The sequence below is a fragment of the Gouania willdenowi genome, chromosome 14, assembly GCF_900634775.1.
Source record: "Gouania willdenowi chromosome 14, fGouWil2.1, whole genome shotgun sequence".
Classification (NCBI taxonomy): domain Eukaryota; kingdom Metazoa; phylum Chordata; class Actinopteri; order Blenniiformes; family Gobiesocidae; genus Gouania; species Gouania willdenowi.
Window position 1 is genome coordinate 11,419,350 of NC_041057.1, and position 20,932 is coordinate 11,440,281.

The 20,932-nt window shown below is 36.0% G+C and overlaps 2 protein-coding genes across 2 annotated transcripts in view; one reads left to right on the forward strand and one right to left on the reverse strand.

Moving 5' to 3' along the window:
- Nucleotides 1-414: 414 nt before the first annotated feature.
- On the reverse strand, nt 415-5,445 carry znf346 (zinc finger protein 346). The gene is made up of 7 exons (XM_028466067.1): nt 5,320-5,445; nt 4,526-4,629; nt 2,971-3,066; nt 2,603-2,750; nt 2,258-2,491; nt 2,077-2,176; nt 415-1,269 (listed from the first exon to the last, which is right to left on the reverse strand). Exons 1-7 carry the CDS (start codon nt 5,360-5,362, stop codon nt 1,059-1,061), a joined length of 936 nt encoding a protein of 311 aa, XP_028321868.1. The 5' UTR covers nt 5,363-5,445; the 3' UTR covers nt 415-1,058.
- Nucleotides 5,446-9,568: 4,123 nt separating this feature from the next.
- stk32a (serine/threonine kinase 32A) overlaps nt 9,569-20,932 on the forward strand; it is a 64,783-nt gene continuing 53,419 nt past the window's right edge. Inside the window, exons 1-3 of the mRNA XM_028466064.1 lie at nt 9,569-9,848; nt 12,295-12,707; nt 18,367-18,422. Of these exons, the coding sequence (XP_028321865.1) occupies nt 12,656-12,707; nt 18,367-18,422 (108 nt within the window). The 5' untranslated portion in view covers nt 9,569-9,848; nt 12,295-12,655. The remainder of the gene's footprint in view (nt 9,849-12,294; nt 12,708-18,366; nt 18,423-20,932) is intronic.

Below are 20,932 nucleotides of genomic sequence, written 5' to 3' on the forward strand. Positions count from 1 at the left end.
TCTGGTCACACAAACATTTTGTGATGCGTCCAGTGTGAACGCAGAATAGAAAAGGAGGCAGCTATGCCTGTGGTTACATCTACCAGATACAATGACCAACAATGGTTTAGGAAAAGGTTAAATTGGAGGGCTTGGATTGGAGCATCTGGTTTAACTCAATCTCAAAAAGCGTTCTCATGGGGAGCATGAAAGTGTCAAAAAGTGAACAAATCTCCACTGTGTATGTAGTGTGTAGCTATTGATTGTTTCTGCATCCATTAGAATAAACAGAAAAAAAAACACTAAACTGGAAAATGTCAAGTATTTGACATGTTTAAGCATGATGCTTTGATATTTTTGAGTGGATGCTCCCTCTCAACAAAGCCACGACAGGTTGAGAAAAACCGTCATAATTGATAAAGAAAAATTCAAATGTAAACCTGTCTAATCTCTTTATTGCCAAAATTAGATAATTATGCCCAGCTCTGTACATCTCTTATTGCTTTCTGGCTCATACTTCTATTTGTAGGTGTACTTTATAAACACTGTTGACAATTGTAGCATAGATGTTGAAAGCAAAAAAATTATATTAAAAAAAAAAAATTATAAAAAAAAACAACCGTCTCAAGTCCAACTTTGATCTAACAAGCTTTCAACCTCATTTCCTGTTGGAGCTGGTTTGATACGTGGACACGTGTGTTTGCATCAGAAGCCAAAGACCTTTGAAGAAATCCTCCTGTACGACTGTGAATCCACCTGCTGAGTCTGTCTTCACACAGGGAGGGACATCGTACATAACTCAGACATCAAAGTGTTTGAGACAATATCATAAAAAAACACATTCTTCGTATTCCTAGCTGGAACCCTTACATTTAAAAAGTACCATGGTCAGGGGAGTATTTCAAGAATCCCTGCAGTGAGCGGTCTGGTCTCACTCTGATTTAGCTACACACACACAGAGGAGTGAGACGGTAGCTGGTGGTGGAGGTTGATGGTTGGTTAATGCATTAAAGGGGCTGGTTGTTGTGTATAGTTACAAGTCTCCAGTTAGAACTGATCCAGTAGGACTGGTTTAATCCTCAGGTGAATTGGAACTCTTCTGAGAGCAGAGCGTCCTCGGGATCGCAATGATAACTTTCGGCTTGGTTCTCTGTGTCGTTGGCTCCGCCCTGCTGGTCGTCTGTGGGCGTGTACTGATAATCAGCCATCAGATGGTCTTCGCTAGCAACGAATTGTTCTGCTGAGTGCTGCTGCGTCTCCGTGGTCACGTTCAGGCCGGTTTTCTTCACTCTGAAAACACATTAGGCAGAGATGAAGTCAATTATAATCGTAATTAATCTTAATAAAGCCATAATTACAATTGAAATCGTAATTGAAATTTTTTTTTGTTTCAGTAATTGAATTGTATCTGTAGTTCAGATAATTTACTTTGTAATTGTTGTGAATATTTTATAAAAAACTGTCATTTACAATTTATTTAAATGCAAAACTGGGGAAGTGTGTTTTGGTTCTATGGCTTACACATAGGCCTACTTAGTAAACAATTATCAAAATGAAATCGTAATTGAAATTGTAATTGTACTTAGAAAAGATGCTGGTCAAAGTAATCATAATTAAGTTGTAATGGAACATGGATAATTGTATACATATTTGTAATTTCAAAATGTAATTGACCCCAACCCTGCCACATAATACCTTGTTAAACTACCTCACTCCTTAATGCATTTTACCTTAGAAGTTGATCACACTTTATTTTCATAAAATGTTTTGAAAAATGGAATTTGACAGTGTTATAAACATAACACTTATTTTTTTATATTGGTACTTGAATTAAAGTTAGTTACCGTAGTTACCATTTACTTGTTTTCCCAAGTTTAAAAAAAAATGAAATAAATTGTATTTTTTACCATTTTGTACTTGTAAAATTGAAATTTATAATATATTGTGATGTATATCGTATTGTTTAGTATCAGGATGTATTGTATCGTGTAAAAACTTTCAAAAAAAAGGAGATTATTTTGAAACAAATCTTGATTTTTATTAGATTTGACATAGCTGAACTAATATCTAATATCTCTGTAAGGTGAGTGCACTCACTGGTTCTTATGCTTGGCACCGCTGATATGCGACTGGTACTGTGCCACGGAGTTTAACTCAATATTACAGACGGTGCATGGATATCCACTTGTTGTAGAAGCTGCAAACACAGGAAATAAAATGAGCTAATCAGATATTTTATGTTAACACTGCAAACACACTCCGGGCTCGAGAGTCGGACCTGATGCTTTGGACGGCCCGTACGTCTCCATCAGTTTAAGCTTCGTCATCTGTTTTCGGTGCTTCTTGCCCACGTAGTGCTGCTGAGCCATTAGCGGGTTATTGAAAGAAGCTTGGCAGATGGAGCACAAACGATCAGGATCGTTGTTGTTGTTGTTGCCACTCGGCACTGCAGGAGAGCAAGAATCTTCTGCTGAATTCTTCTTTGGCTGGACCGTTGCTGCTCGTTGCATCACTGGTACAAAAGAGAGCGCAACGAGTTGTTAAAATGCAGCAATTGCCGGAATGAAAAGTTCACTTATTCAACCTGTTAAACATAAAAAGAAGGAAAAATATTGAGTAATACCTCGAGTTTCATTAGCGGCTAGTTTTAACCTCAGATTCTTGGCGTGACATTTGCCCTGATAGTGAGTCTCGGCCATGACTGGAGAGGTGAAAGTCATGTTACAAAGATGGCAAGCCTTTGTGGGATCTGTAGCTCCGTTGTTACAGTCCTGCCAACACAAGCACACAAACATAAATCATTCACTGTTAATTAAAGGCAATTTTGCCAAAATAAAATACGATCACACTCGTTAAAAAAATGTTTTTAAATTGTAAATCTTATTTTTTCTTAGTGGACAACCCGGTGGTTCCAGGTGACTTAAGAATGAACAAATTATTGCTAAAGAAAAAAAAAAGCTGAAAGGATTTAGGCTTATTGAGCTTACTCACACTGTCAGTAGCAAAAGGTTTGGCCTTTTTTAACTCTGGCTCTTGGTCGCTTTGCATGGAAAGATAGCGCCGTAGTTTGTTGGCATGTTTCTTGCTCTGAGGAAACGTAAACAAAACAATCAAACCCAATGGAAAAAACACTCTCCCTGCTTTACATACTGGAACACGGAAACACATTCTCACACCTGCTGCAGTAATTTAGCAAAATATAACATTTGTAATTCAAAACATAATAAATAATAATAATAATAATAATAATCGTTCTCAATTCCAAACAAAAGACAGCACGAGTAGCCTGACTGGTTATTACTGATTACAATTTTTATGTGCTTTCAATTTAATATGCCATAGTTTAAGTTGGTTGCTAATAATTCTGTGTGATACATGAAACTAATTGTGATAATTGTCTGCCTAGTTAATTATATTAGATAATATTTTTTCTTTATACTCCCTAAATCCTAAAAAATATTGATACAATACATGATAGAAATTATTATAATAATGATGATAAAGGATCCAAATCAGTGCAACTGACTCTTGAAATATTGAGCAGTTTTTAACACTCTAGCTCAGGGGTGTCAAACTCATTTTAGTTCAGGGGCCAAATACGAAGCAGTTTGATCTTAAGACGGCCACAAATTTAATGTGGGAAAACAAGTCATTTCAACCTTATTGTGCCCTAGTTTGTACTTCTATGTATACATAAAAGACAAAATAAGCAAGAAAATGATCATATCCCAGCAATAAGTGACAAATATCAGTCTCAATGTGGTCTTAACTCTAAATTTCCGTGATTTTGTGTCCAATTTCTATAAAATTAAGGAAAATGGTATGTAACAATTTGATGAAAATTGAAGGATATTTTTAGAACAGTTTAAATTCAAAAAATGACTGCCATCATGCTATATGAGCACTGGGAGAACTGTGAGCCTCTGCAAATTTTGTTGAGTTTCATTTGCACAATGATTTACATTTTTTTTCTGTCATTTTTGCTTTCTCATGCGGGCCGAATTGGATGATCCAAAGGGCCGGATTTGGCCCCTGGGCCTTGAGTTTGACACATGCTATAGATTGTTCATACGTATATAATAAATATTTCAGTCAGCTGCTTCTTTTTGAACTTGTTCACATTTCTGCCTCTTATTTGTCACAAAGAGAAATGCACAGACAATAAAACACAAGCTGATGTCAGTGTTATGTTACCGCTAGTAACCTGTAAGAAACCCAAGTCATTGTGTAAATCTAAAGAGAAACACATCCCTTCTTTAAATGAGAATTACACGGTGCAATAATGTCAATGCAATCCAACATACTAAGACCTACTACTACTACTACTACTACTAAGTGTCGCTGGTTTACTAAAAATGTAATGATATAGTCAAAATAATCACAAGATTTCTAATTCGACATCTCTGCCACATGATGCAGCTGTCAATTTACAATGTGGGACAATACAAGTAAATGTCATTGTGATTACAAATTATTTATAATGCTACATTGCATCTCGTCTATCAGCAAACTGTGTCCGAAGCTAAAGTGGCTGCGGAAGACTTACCAGATAATGAGTTAACTTCTGAGACTCAGAATTTAGGACAGCACTGCAGACTTTACATTGGGAGTCCGTAAACATGTCCCCATGCTCCTTGATCATCTTATTGACTGTAAAGGGAAGAAAAATAACAGAGAAAATGATGAGACTTCAAACCAGGTTACTTATTCTGAAAAAAATATATAACAGTAATAATAACTAACACAGCCACTTCCGCTCGAAATGCTTCATTTATTCGGGATGTGATTGCTCTGCAATAACTCAACACATGTCAAACAGAATGTGAATATTTAACACATAAACAGCATGTCTTGCTGTTCAATTGATTATAATAGTGGACACAGATTGAGCGATTTACACTAGTAATAATAAGTTATTGAGGTTTCATTTTAATACCAAAGCTGCCAAAACCAACAGAGTAATGATCACTTATCAAATGAATGGGATTCCAGTAATGCAGCACTGTAGTGGTGAAGCCTACATTACATACACGATGACATTAAAGGTCATCACAAATGAATTAAAACAGGCTTCGAACATTAAATAAGTCTGAATCTACATCTCTAAGAAGATCAACCACAATAACCCAAAACCAAGACGAGATGCAGACGTGCCTACATCGACCTTGGGATATTAGCAACGGCCAGGGCTAGGACAGGTTAGCTTAGCTTAGCATGCTACGCTAATAAGGCTAACAACGTGACTAGCGGTTCCAAAACAACACTTCGCATCGACTTTCACAGGACATCCTGACACAGTGGTATTAAACAAGTGTTTAATGAACGTAAATTGAGCCATACTTTCCGCTGGAGCAGTAGGAAAATAATTATCCTCCGACTGCATCGTGACGGTCAGTTTTAATAAAACACATTCACAGCAAGAGGCTTGTGCGCAGGCGCAACAGATGGCTGGCGAACACAAAAACCCCAGTGTATTTAGTTGAGCTATAAATACAAATAAAGTAAGAAAGTTTACCATTAAAACAAAGTCACAATGAATTAAACCTGAAGTGCTTTGAAATAACAGATTGTATACATACATAATCCTTCTTCTACAAGTGTTTTTCTCACTTTTTTTGCACCTTACAGGACTAGATAGAGAAAATACTTTGATTTAAATATAATATTTACTGCCCTCTAGTGTTAGAAGTGTGACATGGCGGAAATGTATAAAGCCTTGTGTTTGTCTACGCAGTGACCCCAATGAAAGACCACAATCCCTTTTTGGGTCACTGATGCAGGGCTAGAGCAGAGCTTTCGTGTAAAAAAAACCACATAGTATCTCAGAATGTATCAGATTTTAAAGTTTTAAATGATAACAGTACATTTTTACAGCGGATTTGTTGTGTTCGTTGTGGCCCACTACAAAAAAAAAAAAAAAAGATCATTGTTTACAATGAAACTAACCTTTGCTTTTGTAAAATACTCTATCACAATCTGCTGACCTTTTGCGTTCTATTCTTACACCAAAAAAACAAACAAACAAAAAAAAAAAAAAACACTATCTGACTCAACCCTCTCTAAATAAACAAAACTCATGAAATGAACCTTTCCCTGGATGATGTGCCCTAGAAAACGAATGGATAAAGAAAATACAACTGGTCCTAACATCGACCCCTGATGCACACCATACTTAAGATTAAACCTGTTTTTGTAAAAAATAAATAAATAAAAAAGTTGAATGTTACCATTAATCACATTATTTTCTGTGTTTGGTGGATGAATGACACTAATGCCAGTTCATAGGCTTGCCCTTGTTGGTTGCAAGCTTTATTGTATTATTGTGTTGCCATTTTTGTAACTCCCATCATATTGACATTGAGGGATTTCATAATTACTCTGCCAACATTTATTAGCGACATCGACAGACTTCTTTAGCAGAAATCAAAATTTTAAAAATATTGAGATAAAAAGAGTAAATCTGGACAGGTTTACACATTATGCCTCACAGCAAGTCTGAAGGGAGAAAACCACTACTCATGCACAGCAGCAAAACACCTTAAAAGCTAAGCGCACAAGTAAAACAATGAATTGAATTTAAGCACAATGTAAGAATTTAGAAATTAAATACTGTATTTTATTATTAATATTATTATTATTATTATTGTTATTATTATTATTATTATTATTATTATTATTATTATTATTATTATTATTATTATTATTATTATGTCACCTTGAGGAACATTAATTTGTGTGACACAATGGGTAAAATCCATTTAAAAATGTAAAAATAAAAAATTCCAACCTGCTAACCACTAAGAAAGCTTTGTGCACTAGGTTAAACATCACATCACATGACTTCCTGACACCTTCTGTGCAAACAGAGCATTTGTTTCATTGTTTGACGTGTGCACACGCATGTATTCATGTTGACAGCTTTTATCCCATCTTTTGTTTCCTCTGAAATGCTTTATCAGCTGCAGAAGGATGTCTTGCAAACATCCTTTGTGTATAACTGTGTGGGAGTCATTGCTTCCCCCAGTAATGCCTGGAAAGAATATTTGGTTTGATGAATTTTTAATACAGATTACATGATTATGTAAAAGCTCATTTGAATCAACGCAAATTAATTTTGAATTATAGCTTTATTCTTTTAATAGCTATATAATGAGGAATATGAATGGCCTTCCAGACATCATGTCTCATCTTTTTGTAGTATTATGTCATTAAGCAGGAATAATTAAACGAGAATAAAACTGATCTGAGTGTAATTATTAATTTCTCAAATATTAAATTGGTGTAATTAGGTGCAGTGATATTTTTTTTTTTCCTGTGATCAGAAATCATTCAGGATTGTAAACACTGAAATATTTCGTGTTATCATTTTATGTCCACTTGGTGGCAACAAACCTCCAAACTTAAGCCAACTTGTCTTTTAAACTACAATCTCCATAATATTCAAACTACAGCTGCAGTCTTCCTTAACGATGATTAGTCATAGCAAATATTTGTCCAGGTGGAGAGAGACAGTGTCATCACTCATTGTGTCCAAACTCCTAATGTTGCCAAGTGCCCATGAAGGGATTGGCTTGGCTGTGAATGATGATTTTCTCCTTTTTATGCTAAAGGGGATTTTTTTTTGTTTTTTTATTTTTTTATTTTTTATACCACATTAAAGTAAATGGCCCATGAGAATGTGTCTCGGCATGACGGGGATGTGCAGTCTGCTCTGTAAGCAAATCCATCATTAGTCACACCATGCAGACACACTCTGCCTTTAACCTTGGCCTATTCAATTAACAGGAGAGACGAGAAAGGCCTTATAATGAATGGAATCCATATTGTAATCTGTACAGTGTGTGTGTGTGTGTGTGTGTGTGTGTGTGTGTGTGTGTGTGTGTGTGTGTGTGTGTGTGTGTGTGTGGGGTTGTCTTTGTGTGTGAGGCCCACTGCACTGGGGACCAATTCTGGGTGTATCCAATATTTCAAACCAAGCCGGGATAGGCTCCAGAGTTTAGTGAGGTGAGTAACGTGTGTTCAAGTTAGTTGCTGTATTTAAAAAAACAACAAGGCAATAGTTGAATTTGAATTGCTTCTCTTTATTACAGAGGAAAGTGCACTTATAATAACGAAATGGCAGCCCCAGGAATAAGATGGATACGCAGTGAATTAGCTTACACCCTTGTCAGACGTTAGCCCTTATTGCTTTATCGGAATTAGCGCTATTGCTTCCTCAACCATAGACATTACTTGTCAGATAACATAAGAGACACTCAACAATGTCATTAAATTTACGTCATATAAATCTATGACAGAATGTCTGGATCTTGTAAAAATTTTCATTTTTTTAAACTTAAATACAAGATTTAAGTAGGTTGTAACTGCAAGCATCATGAATAAATATGACGTGTTTTACATAATGTAAATTTTGTACAACAATGATTCTACTGATGTTATATCATTTTCAGATTTGTCTTCAATAATATTGAAGACTAACAGAAAATCTGATATTTTATCGAGCAGCTTAAGCATTTTTCGGTAGCATTTCACTTGAAGTTTAATATAAGGCTGACATTACGATATCATGATCTTGTCATTAGCATGAATTAGTGTAGTACACACACACACACACACACACACACACACACACACACACACACACACACACACACACACACACACACACACACACACACACACACACACACTCCGCTCCAGTGGCCGTTGGGCATCCATGAAATAATTCATCAACAGTACTATTGCAGTCCAAACAAATCTGACGTTGCACACCTTTGAACCAAGCAGCAGCCATGTTGAAAGTCTCAGGTCAATCTGAGCCTGATCTGCAGAGATATTTGAGCCACACACACATACGCACAGACAGACAGAGATTCATTGCTTAATAGATATATGAGGTTTCATGAAGGCTGTCATTAAGTGTCGTTCGTTACCCGAACTCCTCGTTACCCTATAACCCTAACCTTAACCTCACCTAACCCTAACCTCACTAGATCCCCCACCTTACCCTAACCCTACCTAACCCTAACCCAAACCCTATCTAACCCCACTAGATCCCCCACCTTACCCTAACCCTAACCTCACCTAGATCCCCCACCTTACCCTAACCCTAACCCAAACCCTATCTAACCCCACTAGATCCCCCACGTAACCCTAACCCTAACGCAAACCCTAACTAACTCCACTAGATCCCTCCACCTAACCAAAAAAAATAATAAAAAAATGCCAACATAGCTCTAATGGTATCATAATTTAGCAAACGACTCTTAATGACAGCCTTCATGACATTGACCTTATTCATGCTAATGACATAATTATAGTGCAATGACAGCCTTTTAAAACTTTACGTAAAGTGTTACCAATTTTTTTGTAACAGGAATTCATTTTTTTAAGGATCTCCGTTTTTTTTTTCTTTATTTGTGTTGTTCTTTGTTTGCATGGTTGGAGACCATACAAATATGTTAGGGGGTATTGTATTGATCGCTGTGTTTTGTATATTTATGTAATTATTAATTCCAAACCCCTGTCTGGCAGCTGATGCCTCTCCACACTGTAGTACAGCAGCTCTAATTCACTCTGTGGAGGTCAGTGGAGCGCGCAGCAGAGCAGAGGTTCTCTCCTGTGCGGGGCTTTTTGTGCGTGTGCGTGTGTGTTTTGACGTTGTCCTCTTGAAATCCTGCGTGGGATATTTTTTGTTCATTGCACTTGTGTAAAAGTCACGCCTTGCTGCGTGTCAGTAGGTGGTGCGTACTGCGTCCTCCTCTGCTCCGGACAGTCACTGATGCTGAAGCTGTTGCTCCGACGTCTCCGCGCGTCTCTGCGTCGCGATGGTCCCATGTCCACCCAGGCTGCTCCGCTCAGGCTCAGAGGTAGGTAACCATGCAGTGTCTGGGGTGGATGCAGATCAGACACTTTCTATTCAGTGCATGTTCCTACATTTGGAGCAGATAAGGGTGCAGAGCACAACGTCCTCTGCGGGAAGCCCAGCTCTGGTCTGCACTGCACTGTCTGCTGTAGTTGCTGAATATTTCATTTAAGCCAAGAGGGATTCATATGGACTACTGTGACCTTTCCATGTTGTTTGGAAATGACATTCATTTTATCAGTTTGCCCTGTTGGCTTGAATTGTGCCAGTATAGCTTAAACACATCAGAGACTATAGAGCCTACTATGTAGAATAACCTTTAAATAAATAACCGTTGGTATGTTTTTCTATTGATTTTGACGCGAAATTAGCCTGATTTTAAATAGGATTGATGGTGTGACACCAGCATCTCACCAATCACCAAAATTCCTTTCTCATTTTTAGATACTTGACTGTTAGAGGTGGGACGATATACAAAGTTCAGAGAAGAGACAATACGATAAACGATACTGTGCTCATGATAATAGATGCAGTTTGACACATATTCATGCTTTTATTTGACTAACTCCATACATACTGTACATTATTATTATTTTATTATTATTATTGTATTTTTATTTTATTTTGTTATTATTATTATTATTATTATTATTATTATTATTATTACTACTATTATTATTATCTTGTTATTTTTATGTAGTTTGCACATATTAGTCTAACTACTCTTATATTTATGTTTATACTTCTTTTTTTATTTATTTTTCTTTATTCTAGTTGATTGTTATTATTTAATGTTACACTATCTGAGAGAGCACAGGTCACCAAAACAAATTCCTCGTGTGTATTCATACACTCTTGGTCAATAAAGTTGATTCTGATTCTGATTCTGATTCTGATTCTGATTCATACATACTAGGGGTGTCCCAATCCAATTAGCCAGAAAAAAATCTAAAAACTCCTATGTAAGCGTTCTGATATTTTATTTATTTGTAGAATGCTGTAGATGTTGAGGATTAAAATGTATGTAACCGATTAGTTAATAATAAATGGGTCAGTTTTTCTCATACCTACTGTTGCTGACTATCATTCTCTGTCTGAGTAACATCACTTGATCAAGCCTTTTCTAACATTCCACACTATAAAATAAGTAATAAAAGTATGTATGAGTCGTGCTGATATCGTACCGGAACGATATCGACCAATACCCAAGGCTGCAATATCGGCATCGTATCGGAAGTGAAAAAGTTGGATCGGGACATCCCTAATACATACTCTCATTATAACCTTTTCAGTTCAAGAGAATATAGAATATAAAGTAAACAACAACATCAATAAGACCATTTTCTCCCATTTAAAGGTAAAAAAGCATCACTCGCTAAAGAGAGTTCATGCAGGTCTGGAAATAAAAACCAACTCATGACATTCTTCTCTCTGTGCATGTATCGCGATACCACTTGTACCATCGACAATATATCACGTGACATTTTAATTTTGCGATATCTTGTCTCACGATATATCGTCCATCCTTCATTACCAAGTTCTCATTGTCAACTCAGCCTCTAGACATGAAATAACTTCCCTTTGTCTGTTATGAAATGTCTGAATGATTATTATTTTTTCTCCCAACCCCAAGATATTTTTCTGTAGAACAGTTTGTCTCGTTGTGGCTTTGTGAAGATAATTAAATCTCTGCTTTTTAAAGGACATCAGATCATAACAATATCCCATAGTGTTTCTAAATGGGCCAACAGATCACCACCATTTATTGGGTCAATGACGTATTAGCATTTAACCGCATGATGTTTCATAAAATAGGCATCATCATCGGGCAAGGTTTGCGTGAATATTATGATGGAAATTAAAATACAAATACTTTGAAATCTTATGCAGGACTAGAATTTGACTAAAATGGGGTCAGAAAATAAATTTGAATATATTTAGAGTAATTTTAAAGATTTTTTTCTAAAAACAGCAGTCATTCGCCAGACAGTCATATCACATGATATTTTTGACATTTTGAATAACAGAATAAAGTAAAGAAGTAATTTAGGAGGTAAAATAAAAAAATAAAAAATGAAAGTTAGCACATATATACACAGTTACTACATATTTGGTATATTTGTATGCATTTAAACCTTGTTTTAACTAAAAGAAATGCAGTTGGACAGAATATTTAGGTGTCACGTCATTGACACTATTACATTAGCGATCATGTCAATAAGGCTTATGTTGGGTTTATGAAGAGTGAATTATTGGCAACATAAGAATTAAAGGAAGGGAAAGAGGAGAGAAAGATAGCAATAGATCTAGATTTCTAGAACCAAACCTCTAGTACTAAGGTTTCTTTGGCTTAATCACACTGAGGTTTTCCACACTTTATTGAGGAGATCAAATTCACCCTATGTCCCCTCTAAGCTAATGGTGTCATATTTTCCTACGTCTCCCCACAGGTTAGACTCTCCCTCAGCAGAGAGTCACAGCCACAAGCGCATCACCCTCCCTCCTCCATGTCACAAAGTGTCGCCCATCTGCCCGCATTCGTCTAAGGAGATAAACGGGACACATATAGCTCTATAGTGTATTTATATGTGTCAGCGCTTCAGTGCCTTTCGTGTTCCCTGAGGCTGATTTTTGAGCGTGTGCACGACCATGCGTGGTGTCACAGTGGAGAGTTAAGAAGAAAAAGTCTGGATAAAGTAGAGTGTGTTTCGGAGCATCTTGTTGAGCGGGCTATGAGTACGTCTCAGAGGGAGAACTGCTGGATGCTGTTTTGACTTGAGCAGAAGATCAAAATCTGCACAGGGAGCAGGAATGGGGCTTGGACAGTCCAGCAAGGCTCCAGTCACCGACGACACTGATGAAGGTGAGTTTTATTTCAACATTTGCTTTCTTCTTTTTCTTCTTTTGCCCAGGATTCGGTGTTCTTTCATGTATTCCCTTGAAAGCCTAATAATAGTTAAATATGTTAAAAAAATGATGATACTGATACTGAGTAAATACTTGTTGTGTTGTTGTTTCTGTCTTTATAATTTATATATTATTATATATATGTTTGTAAATGTTTCGGGCAGGTAGAACAGTAATTACAGTTCTCTACATGTCTTGTACATATAGTGGAATCGACAATAAAGCTGGCTTTAACTTGATGAGGGTAATTACACTTAGTTTTCAGGCCAGTGTCTTTATGAATTTGCTTGTGATTTTTCTTTTTCTGATCATTAACATGCTTTAAAATCTTATAATCTTAGTACTCTCATCATATTTTGCATTAACTTAATAATATTTTCTCACTATACTGTTTTCATAATAAAGTACTTCTAACTGGTGGCATTCAAGGTTAGCATTAAAAAGATTTCGACTTTTGACAGATTTTTTTTTTTTAATAACATTGTGTATTTTGTTGCTAATCCAGGGTGAATTTATTGATCTGAGCTACGGTCTAAACATACTATCTGTTTAGCTGAAGGCTTACGCTACGTCAACAAGTCTTTCTTTGTAAAGAGAGACTTTATGACCCCAAGCATTTGTTTGTAATTGTGTATTTCTGTTTGACGCGTTAATGAAATCTCACAAAGTGGAATATACATTACTTTATCGCACTTAAGTTACTTGATAAATACAGGTTTATATTTTTCTTTTTTAATAAAGACAGTTCTCAGTGTTTATAGTTGAGGGTTAACCTTGGTGCTCAGTCATACGGTATATTGTGCTGTTGTGAAAATGTCAGTCATGGTAGTGCTTCCTTGAAGGAATTGTACTCTGCCTTCTGAGACCACAAACAGCGTGTGTGATTTCATCAAGGACACAGGATACATTGTATTAGATTATAAAGAAGAAAATTGAGGTTGGCTAACTGGAGACAAACTAATTCCCTCGCTGATGAAAGTCACGTCCGAGGCCGAAAGGGTTCTGTATTTGGGGCTATCGCCATTAATGGGTTTTCCTTAGACTTGTTGTTGTCATTTGATATCGTAGCATGGCTATTATATTCCGTTAATACTCCCAAAATGACTGGGAAACAGGGGACAAGCCTAGGAGAAAAGGATGGAATGAGAAGATATGTGGCAAATTGACAAAGCATGAGAAGATAGTCAGAAAAATATTACAAATGACAGAATAATGTCGTCTCAAGACGTACCGAATAATGGTGTGCTTGATAGTATCTCAAATACTAAAACAGTGAAAAAGACACAAATGTATGTGAGGTTTTATCTTCGCTTGTAGTTTGTGTTAGGCATTGCTTTTGATATTTCTTTTAGTCTCCAGTAAAAATAGCAGCTAATATGATGTGGTGCTGAGCTGAAAAGAAACTGTAGAGGCTCAATTTTTCCTTTAAAAATGTACCCAATTTTCAGAGTTTACCCTTTTCAGCATCAGTCTCTAATCAGAGGTCCTTTCAGGCTTTTTTTTGTTTTGTTTTTTTTTGAAAATAAAGAGAAAAAATATATATACAGTATATATAAATAATGGATTTTCCAAAATTGAGCCAAACATGCTTATTACGGTTAAATTAGTTAACTATTGTTAGTACTTTTTAAATTTCTTTTCTGTATTTGCACTGAAATCACGCAAGATTTTCTGCAAGGTTTGACGCCGCTCTGTTTGCTAAAGTTGCCCTACTTTAAATCACCTGTTTTATGGTGGAAAATTGTGTGTGACTGCATGATATTGTCCCACAGTATGTCGGTGGCATATCTATTTCCATCTCAGGAGATAAACTCCGTCAAATTACATCATATTTTGCATGAGGAATGACATATCCGTCTCTTTGCTCACATGTTTAGGTGAAAAATTGCATGTAAATGTCCCAAAACATGCATGTGATGAGACATTCTCTGTTATATTGAGATTTCCGCTTACTAAACTAAAAATAATAAAAAAAATATATATATTAAAATCAATATTTCCATTCCCTTTCCAGGAAAGAGAAATCAGTTTTTTTCCATTCGTTTTCCATGATCACGGAACATCTGAGCCCATACAATTGTGATGAGCTCACTGTTCATTTTATTGCGAACTAATTTTCAGAATAGTTTTTGTTCTCAACACTCGACAAAAACTAGACAAATACTAAATTCTAAAGATGGCAGGATTACTAAAACTGTGACAAAAACGATAAACATCATTAAATAACTTGCACTCCAAATGAATACTCCCTGGCACAGTGCTAGTTGGATATCAGCGCAAGTGGCAAAAAGGCATTTGTGGTTTAAACCTGCCAAAAGGTGGTTTCATAAAAGAATCAACATAATAAGCTGACATAGGAGGGCGTGAGGTCTATATGCATTCTCCAAAACATTAACTTTTTTTTCACAATCACATCATTTATCTGGTTCTAGTTTCAATGAACAAAATAATAAATCTAAAACCTTAAAGGGAAAACAGCTCCCAGTAACTTGCTGTCATACTCAGATACATTCATTCATCATTTATTGACCTAAAATGAATCCATGAAATAAAAATATACATCAATATTTAGTATACTACTAAAAATAAGTTTAGAAAACCGTTCCTTACTGTATTATAGTGCAGAAACAATCCCTTTCTGTTGGCTGAACTCCACCCACTGTATGTGATTTACACATCCAGAGTTGTGTGTATGAAGGTGAACCCTGTCAAGACATGTTTATTTCCCCGGAGAGTGACGTGTTCCTCTCGTGTGGCTGTATATGCTCACTACTTACTTAGTGTAACCAGGAGAGTCGGCTTAATGGACAGGTCCTGTTTACGGCTCGTCATGGTTTATTCACGTTACAGGGTCACAGGGACTCACGGGCGCGGTCACTGTTGTCAGAGCGACGGCAGATGTGTTTTTATTCTTCAAAGATTGCAGCCTTTGAGGCGATATCAAAGTAATACTTAGACAAGTTCATTTTTTTCTTTAAGTCGAGTGTTCTATGTTTATCATGTTCATTTATTATAAGATTTGGGTTTTTTTTGCAATTATAGATAAAGAAATATAAAATGCTTAAGGTCGTACACAAAGTGAAAAGGCCTTTGAAAGCATAATTAAATTGACTACGGGATAGGGTCCTTAGACAATTTTTTACACCATTTAAAGGCATAACAAGATTGTCAAAGTGTCACTTCTGCTCCAGTGAAGACCCAAATCATTACACGGTCTATCAGTCACACTTTTATTGATTATTAAATCATATTGAAGCGCGGAGCTCGGAGTTAAATGTGGGTCTCAACCTTCCACCCTCAGAGACAGTCACGTGTCTGTCTCTCACTTCCAACCAACACAATTTATCCATTAGGACAAACACTTCCTACAACAGTGTTTTAGAAGTGTTCTCTGCTTTTGTTCATGTGTGCGAGTCTTTTGTAAACAGAGCGTAATCAGGTCCTCTTTATGGATCCAATCAAAGTGGGTTGTGCAAACATGTCAACATGAAACATAAGAAGAGAGGAAGTGCCTAACTGAGCAGAACATTACCTGTCACATGCAATAGATCAAGTGACTACTGGTTGAAGGATGAGTTTTATTTGACTGTTTGTTTTTTTTTTTTTTGCAAAAATAATTTCATAAAGTTCAAGCAGTAAATTTGTGATTTCTTTTTTTTTTTGAATTACGATTTGGGGGTTGATGTACAAATGCAGCTTATATATGTGTGTGTGTAGGGCTGCTCTATTATAGAAAAAATAATAATCATGATTTTTTTTTTTTTAGTCATAATTGAAATCACGATTATTTGTCAACCAAAAAGTTATTTATTTTTGGTACAAAAAAAAAACATAAAATATATATATGCTTAGAGGGGCGGGGCGGAGGGGAGGAGCTTGCATTATTTATAGATCTCTGAAATAGTGGGTTTGTTTTATTTAGCGAATAAAACATGTAAAAAAAACCCCAAACGAAAATGTTTTTTTTTTTTTTTTTTTTTTTAAATAATAATTTTTTCTTGATTATGTTCTTTTTGTGATCGTTGGGTGTAATAATCAAAATCGTAACTGAATTTTGATTAACTGAGCAGCCCTATGTGTGTGTGTTTTGTTAGTTAAATGCAAAGGGTGGGCAGCAGCTGTTCCATCCTCAAGGAAGCAGCAGTGAAGGAAAAACCTTTTTTCCCAGTTGTCATGACAGCAACAAACCGCGCCATCAGGATTCAGTCGCCGATAAATGTTCCTGACTAAGATGGGGAGGGTCAGACTGTGGGTTAGCAGGTATGTCTGAGTGAGATACACAGATACCGTGCGATGGATGGCGATGGGAAGAAGATGATATTAGATACCCAAAGGAAAATGTTCCTGCCTGTTTAGAAACAAAATGCAGCACTTATTGAAGGCGTCTTTGTGGTTGAGGTTTTCATTTCCCATCATTCATTCTCAGTGGTTTGTTCTTTAAAAGACCACCGACTGCTTTTGAGCCGAGTTGTCTACATGAGCTGACTGTAAAACACAGTGAAGCTAACACTGACACTTGTTGCATATAAATGCACAAGTGACCCAATTGATTTTGTTGAACGTCCTCGCTTATACCTCATTTTTTTTAGAGCTAAATCTATTGAAAATCCATGATCTTGTGTTGACCCTAACACATTAGTAATGGTGTACAAGGCACATAATAATCTTACTTTTTGAACACAGGAAAAGTCAGTATAACGTCAGAGGAACTGGCATTTTTTAAAAAAAGTAAAAGCGAGAACAAATTAAAAAAAGTCGGTGTTAATCTGTGGAACGACTTGAAAGATCAATTAAAACAATCCGGAACAGTCAAAGCTGTATAAATATACTATAATTCAAAAATATTTAAGCTCAGGATGAATAAAGTAAGCAACTAATGAAAAGACATAATAGACATTAATAGATCCATAAAGACTGAAATGAATTAAATGATGAAATTATTCAGTTTAAAAATAAAATAGCATAAAACAAAATGTATATATATATATATATATATATATATATATATATATATTTATGGAATATTGAAATTTATGTTAAAATAATAATTCTAAATATTTGTCTATTTCTCTACTGTTGGACACTTGAAATTGTTTATTATAAATTTTTGTGTTTTTGTCTCGTGGAAGTCTGTAAAAAGGGTTCCTCATAATAAGTATTAACTTCAGCCTAAACCCTTTCGTGATGTACACAAAATAATGGAAATGTTTGTTTAATGGATTGAAATGACAGACTATACTACTACTACTACTACTTATACCTCAGCAAAGGAGGAAATACTTTTTAATTAGCAGGATTACGTCAAAAGTACGTAATGGGTTTTGACCACATTTTAACCAAAGATAGACCTTATGACTTGGAAGATTCCTTTAAATTTTGGCGGGGATCCAGATCAATATATAATCATTCCATGTCATTTCAACAAATGGCCCACGCACTTTGGTCTAAAAAATTCCAAAATTTTTACCAATTGTTCCGTGATTATTCAATAGGCACACTGTAAAATTTTCGTGGTTCCTTATTTTTCTTACATTTTCAGCCTCCAATAGGGGTGTGTATTGTCTGGCATCTGGCGATACGATTCGTATCGAATTTTTTGTCTTTTGTCTCCACAGTAAATTTCGACCATTTCCAAATCCTACGGGCCATTGGAAAAGGCAGCTTTGGAAAGGTGAGTTTTGTTTTTACCCTGTTTTGTTTTTTTAATGAAACCGTTTCAGAGACTGTTTAAAAAACAAACAAAAAAACCATCAATTAGGGATGTCCCGATACAACTTTTTCATTTCCGATATGATACAGATATTGCAGCCTTGCGTATTGGCCGATACCGATATCTCTTTTTTTAAAAAAAAAAAAAAAAATACTTATTTTGTAGTGTGGAATGTTAGAAAAGGTTTGATCAAGTGATGTTACTCAAACAGAGAACAATAGTCAGCAACAGTATGTATGAGAAAAACTGACTCATTTATTATTAACCAATTGATAACATAATTTTTAACCTTCAACATGATATCTACAGTATTCTACAATTGAATAAAATAAATAAAAAATGAATTAAAAAAAAAAAAAAAAGCCTTTTTTCAGACTAATATCGGACTGATATCCGATATCGATATCGGATCGGGACACCTCTAACATCAATAGTATTTTGTCTGAATCAATAGAAACACATGATGATCATAAACACAAACTTTTATATAAAAGGCAGTATCAGTAAATTTTAGTGTAATATGTGGTCTTTAATAAATAAATTGACAGCTCCTAAACCTCTATATGATGATTATTATTGCTCGATTATTTGCTTAAAGCACAACCTGTTGTTATATAAATCAATGGAATGCTGTAACGATGACTTCTTATGGATATGCGATGGCAACAATGTTCCTATTTGTTGCTAAAGAATATCAATCAAAACAGTTCTTCCATATGAACATGAGCACATATGGTCACAGTGGTGTAGGCGCGTGCAGCATCAATAAGCAGCCTAAACACTGTGGATGGCAAGCTGTTCAATGGGAGGAGTGATGTGATCAGGGTTTGGCTGATTAACTGAGCCAGCTGCTCCACAGATCACTTTATTAGATAGCAGTAATCACTGGCATATTGACTGGCTGCGAGATTACAGAAATATATGTGACCGTACACCTCTGCACACTTAGATAAACAACAAAAAAATCAACCAAAGACATTCCATCGAATTTGGTAAAATAGTCACACATACGATACAATTGTACTAGTTTGGCGCCTTAGATAATGACTAAAATCTTTATATTTTTAATTATATACTGTTTCCGCACAAATTACCTTCCGCACCACTTTGACGATGCACAACTGATGTCATAAAAGGTTTCTTATCTCTGAAATGAACTAATACTCTGGTATGAAACATTCAATATCTTAGGTTGTATCTTTACACTCACATCCCCTGCTTTTAAAATGTTCCTTCTCACCGCGTTAATAGACAACATTTGTGATTATTTTTTTATTATGTTTGTGAGATTTGATCATTAACGTGCATGAAAAATGCCACATTGTACATTGCAATAGAGACGCATTGGCTGTGTTCGAAATCGCATACGAAAGTTTGACGTCAATGAGTATCCAGTGCATTGACAATAGATAGTATGGAAAGACTGAGTACGTTTAAAATACCTAGATGTATACGACATTGGGACATTTTTGAAGTATGTACAGTGGGAACACTGGCGGGTCTCCGAAAATCTCTGAAATGTCGGCATGAAATGTATTTCCTCGAGTTTCCGATCAAATGACCACATGTAGATAATCTATTTGGTCACTTTCTCGCTTAAAAAGCTTTCAGAACTTTCAAAGGTGGCAAATCAACAGAGATATTTAACCTCAGTGTGCTTACGTAATGTAGGTTCTAAATGCATTTTCGGAAACTTAGAAGTATACTTCAGTGGGAACGGTCACCATCCTAACTAGGGATGGGAATTGAAAACCAGCTATTTCTGAGAACCGGTTGCCAGCAATCCAATTCCTAGGAATCGTTTGTTTGCTTGCCTGTCAATTCCGCTTATCGGTTCCTCTAACGTTGCAAATACGTAACGATAAACTCCTCCAGGTCCTTTATATTGAGTTTATGCTAGCGCCAAGTGAAACTCCTTCTACCATAGTTGTTTGCTGTCCACCTCCTCCACCCACAGCTGTGCTGCCCCCCGTGCAGTGTTTGTAGCTTCTCTGTTGCTACGCGACTCACTTCCGGGTTCCGTTCACTCGCGCTATAGTTGCTCCTTTCTTTCGAAAACAACAAACTTCTGCAAGAACACGCACTTGACACGGGAGACGGACTGGTACGGATTGTTGTATTTAGTTTGCTCTTTCACACTGGTTCACACACGGCTGATGACGTCACATGTAACAACCAGGGGACGGCGTCTCTGAAGGTCCATTTATAGAAATGTAAACAAAGGCTAAACTAAAGCTTTACCATTTAAATGCATAACAATAAGTGCAGCTGCACTTTTGGTTAATATGTTCTTTTTTACAGAAGATGCAAGGATTTTTAAATGTTGTCCGTGCTCATGTGAACATATATGTATCCAGGTCCCCCCATTATGGCCTTTTATAACTATGTAAATATAAAAACACATGTACAGTATGTACAGTATAAGCAAGCTCAGGAAGCCACCATTTTAACATTAATAAAGGAAAGCCAAT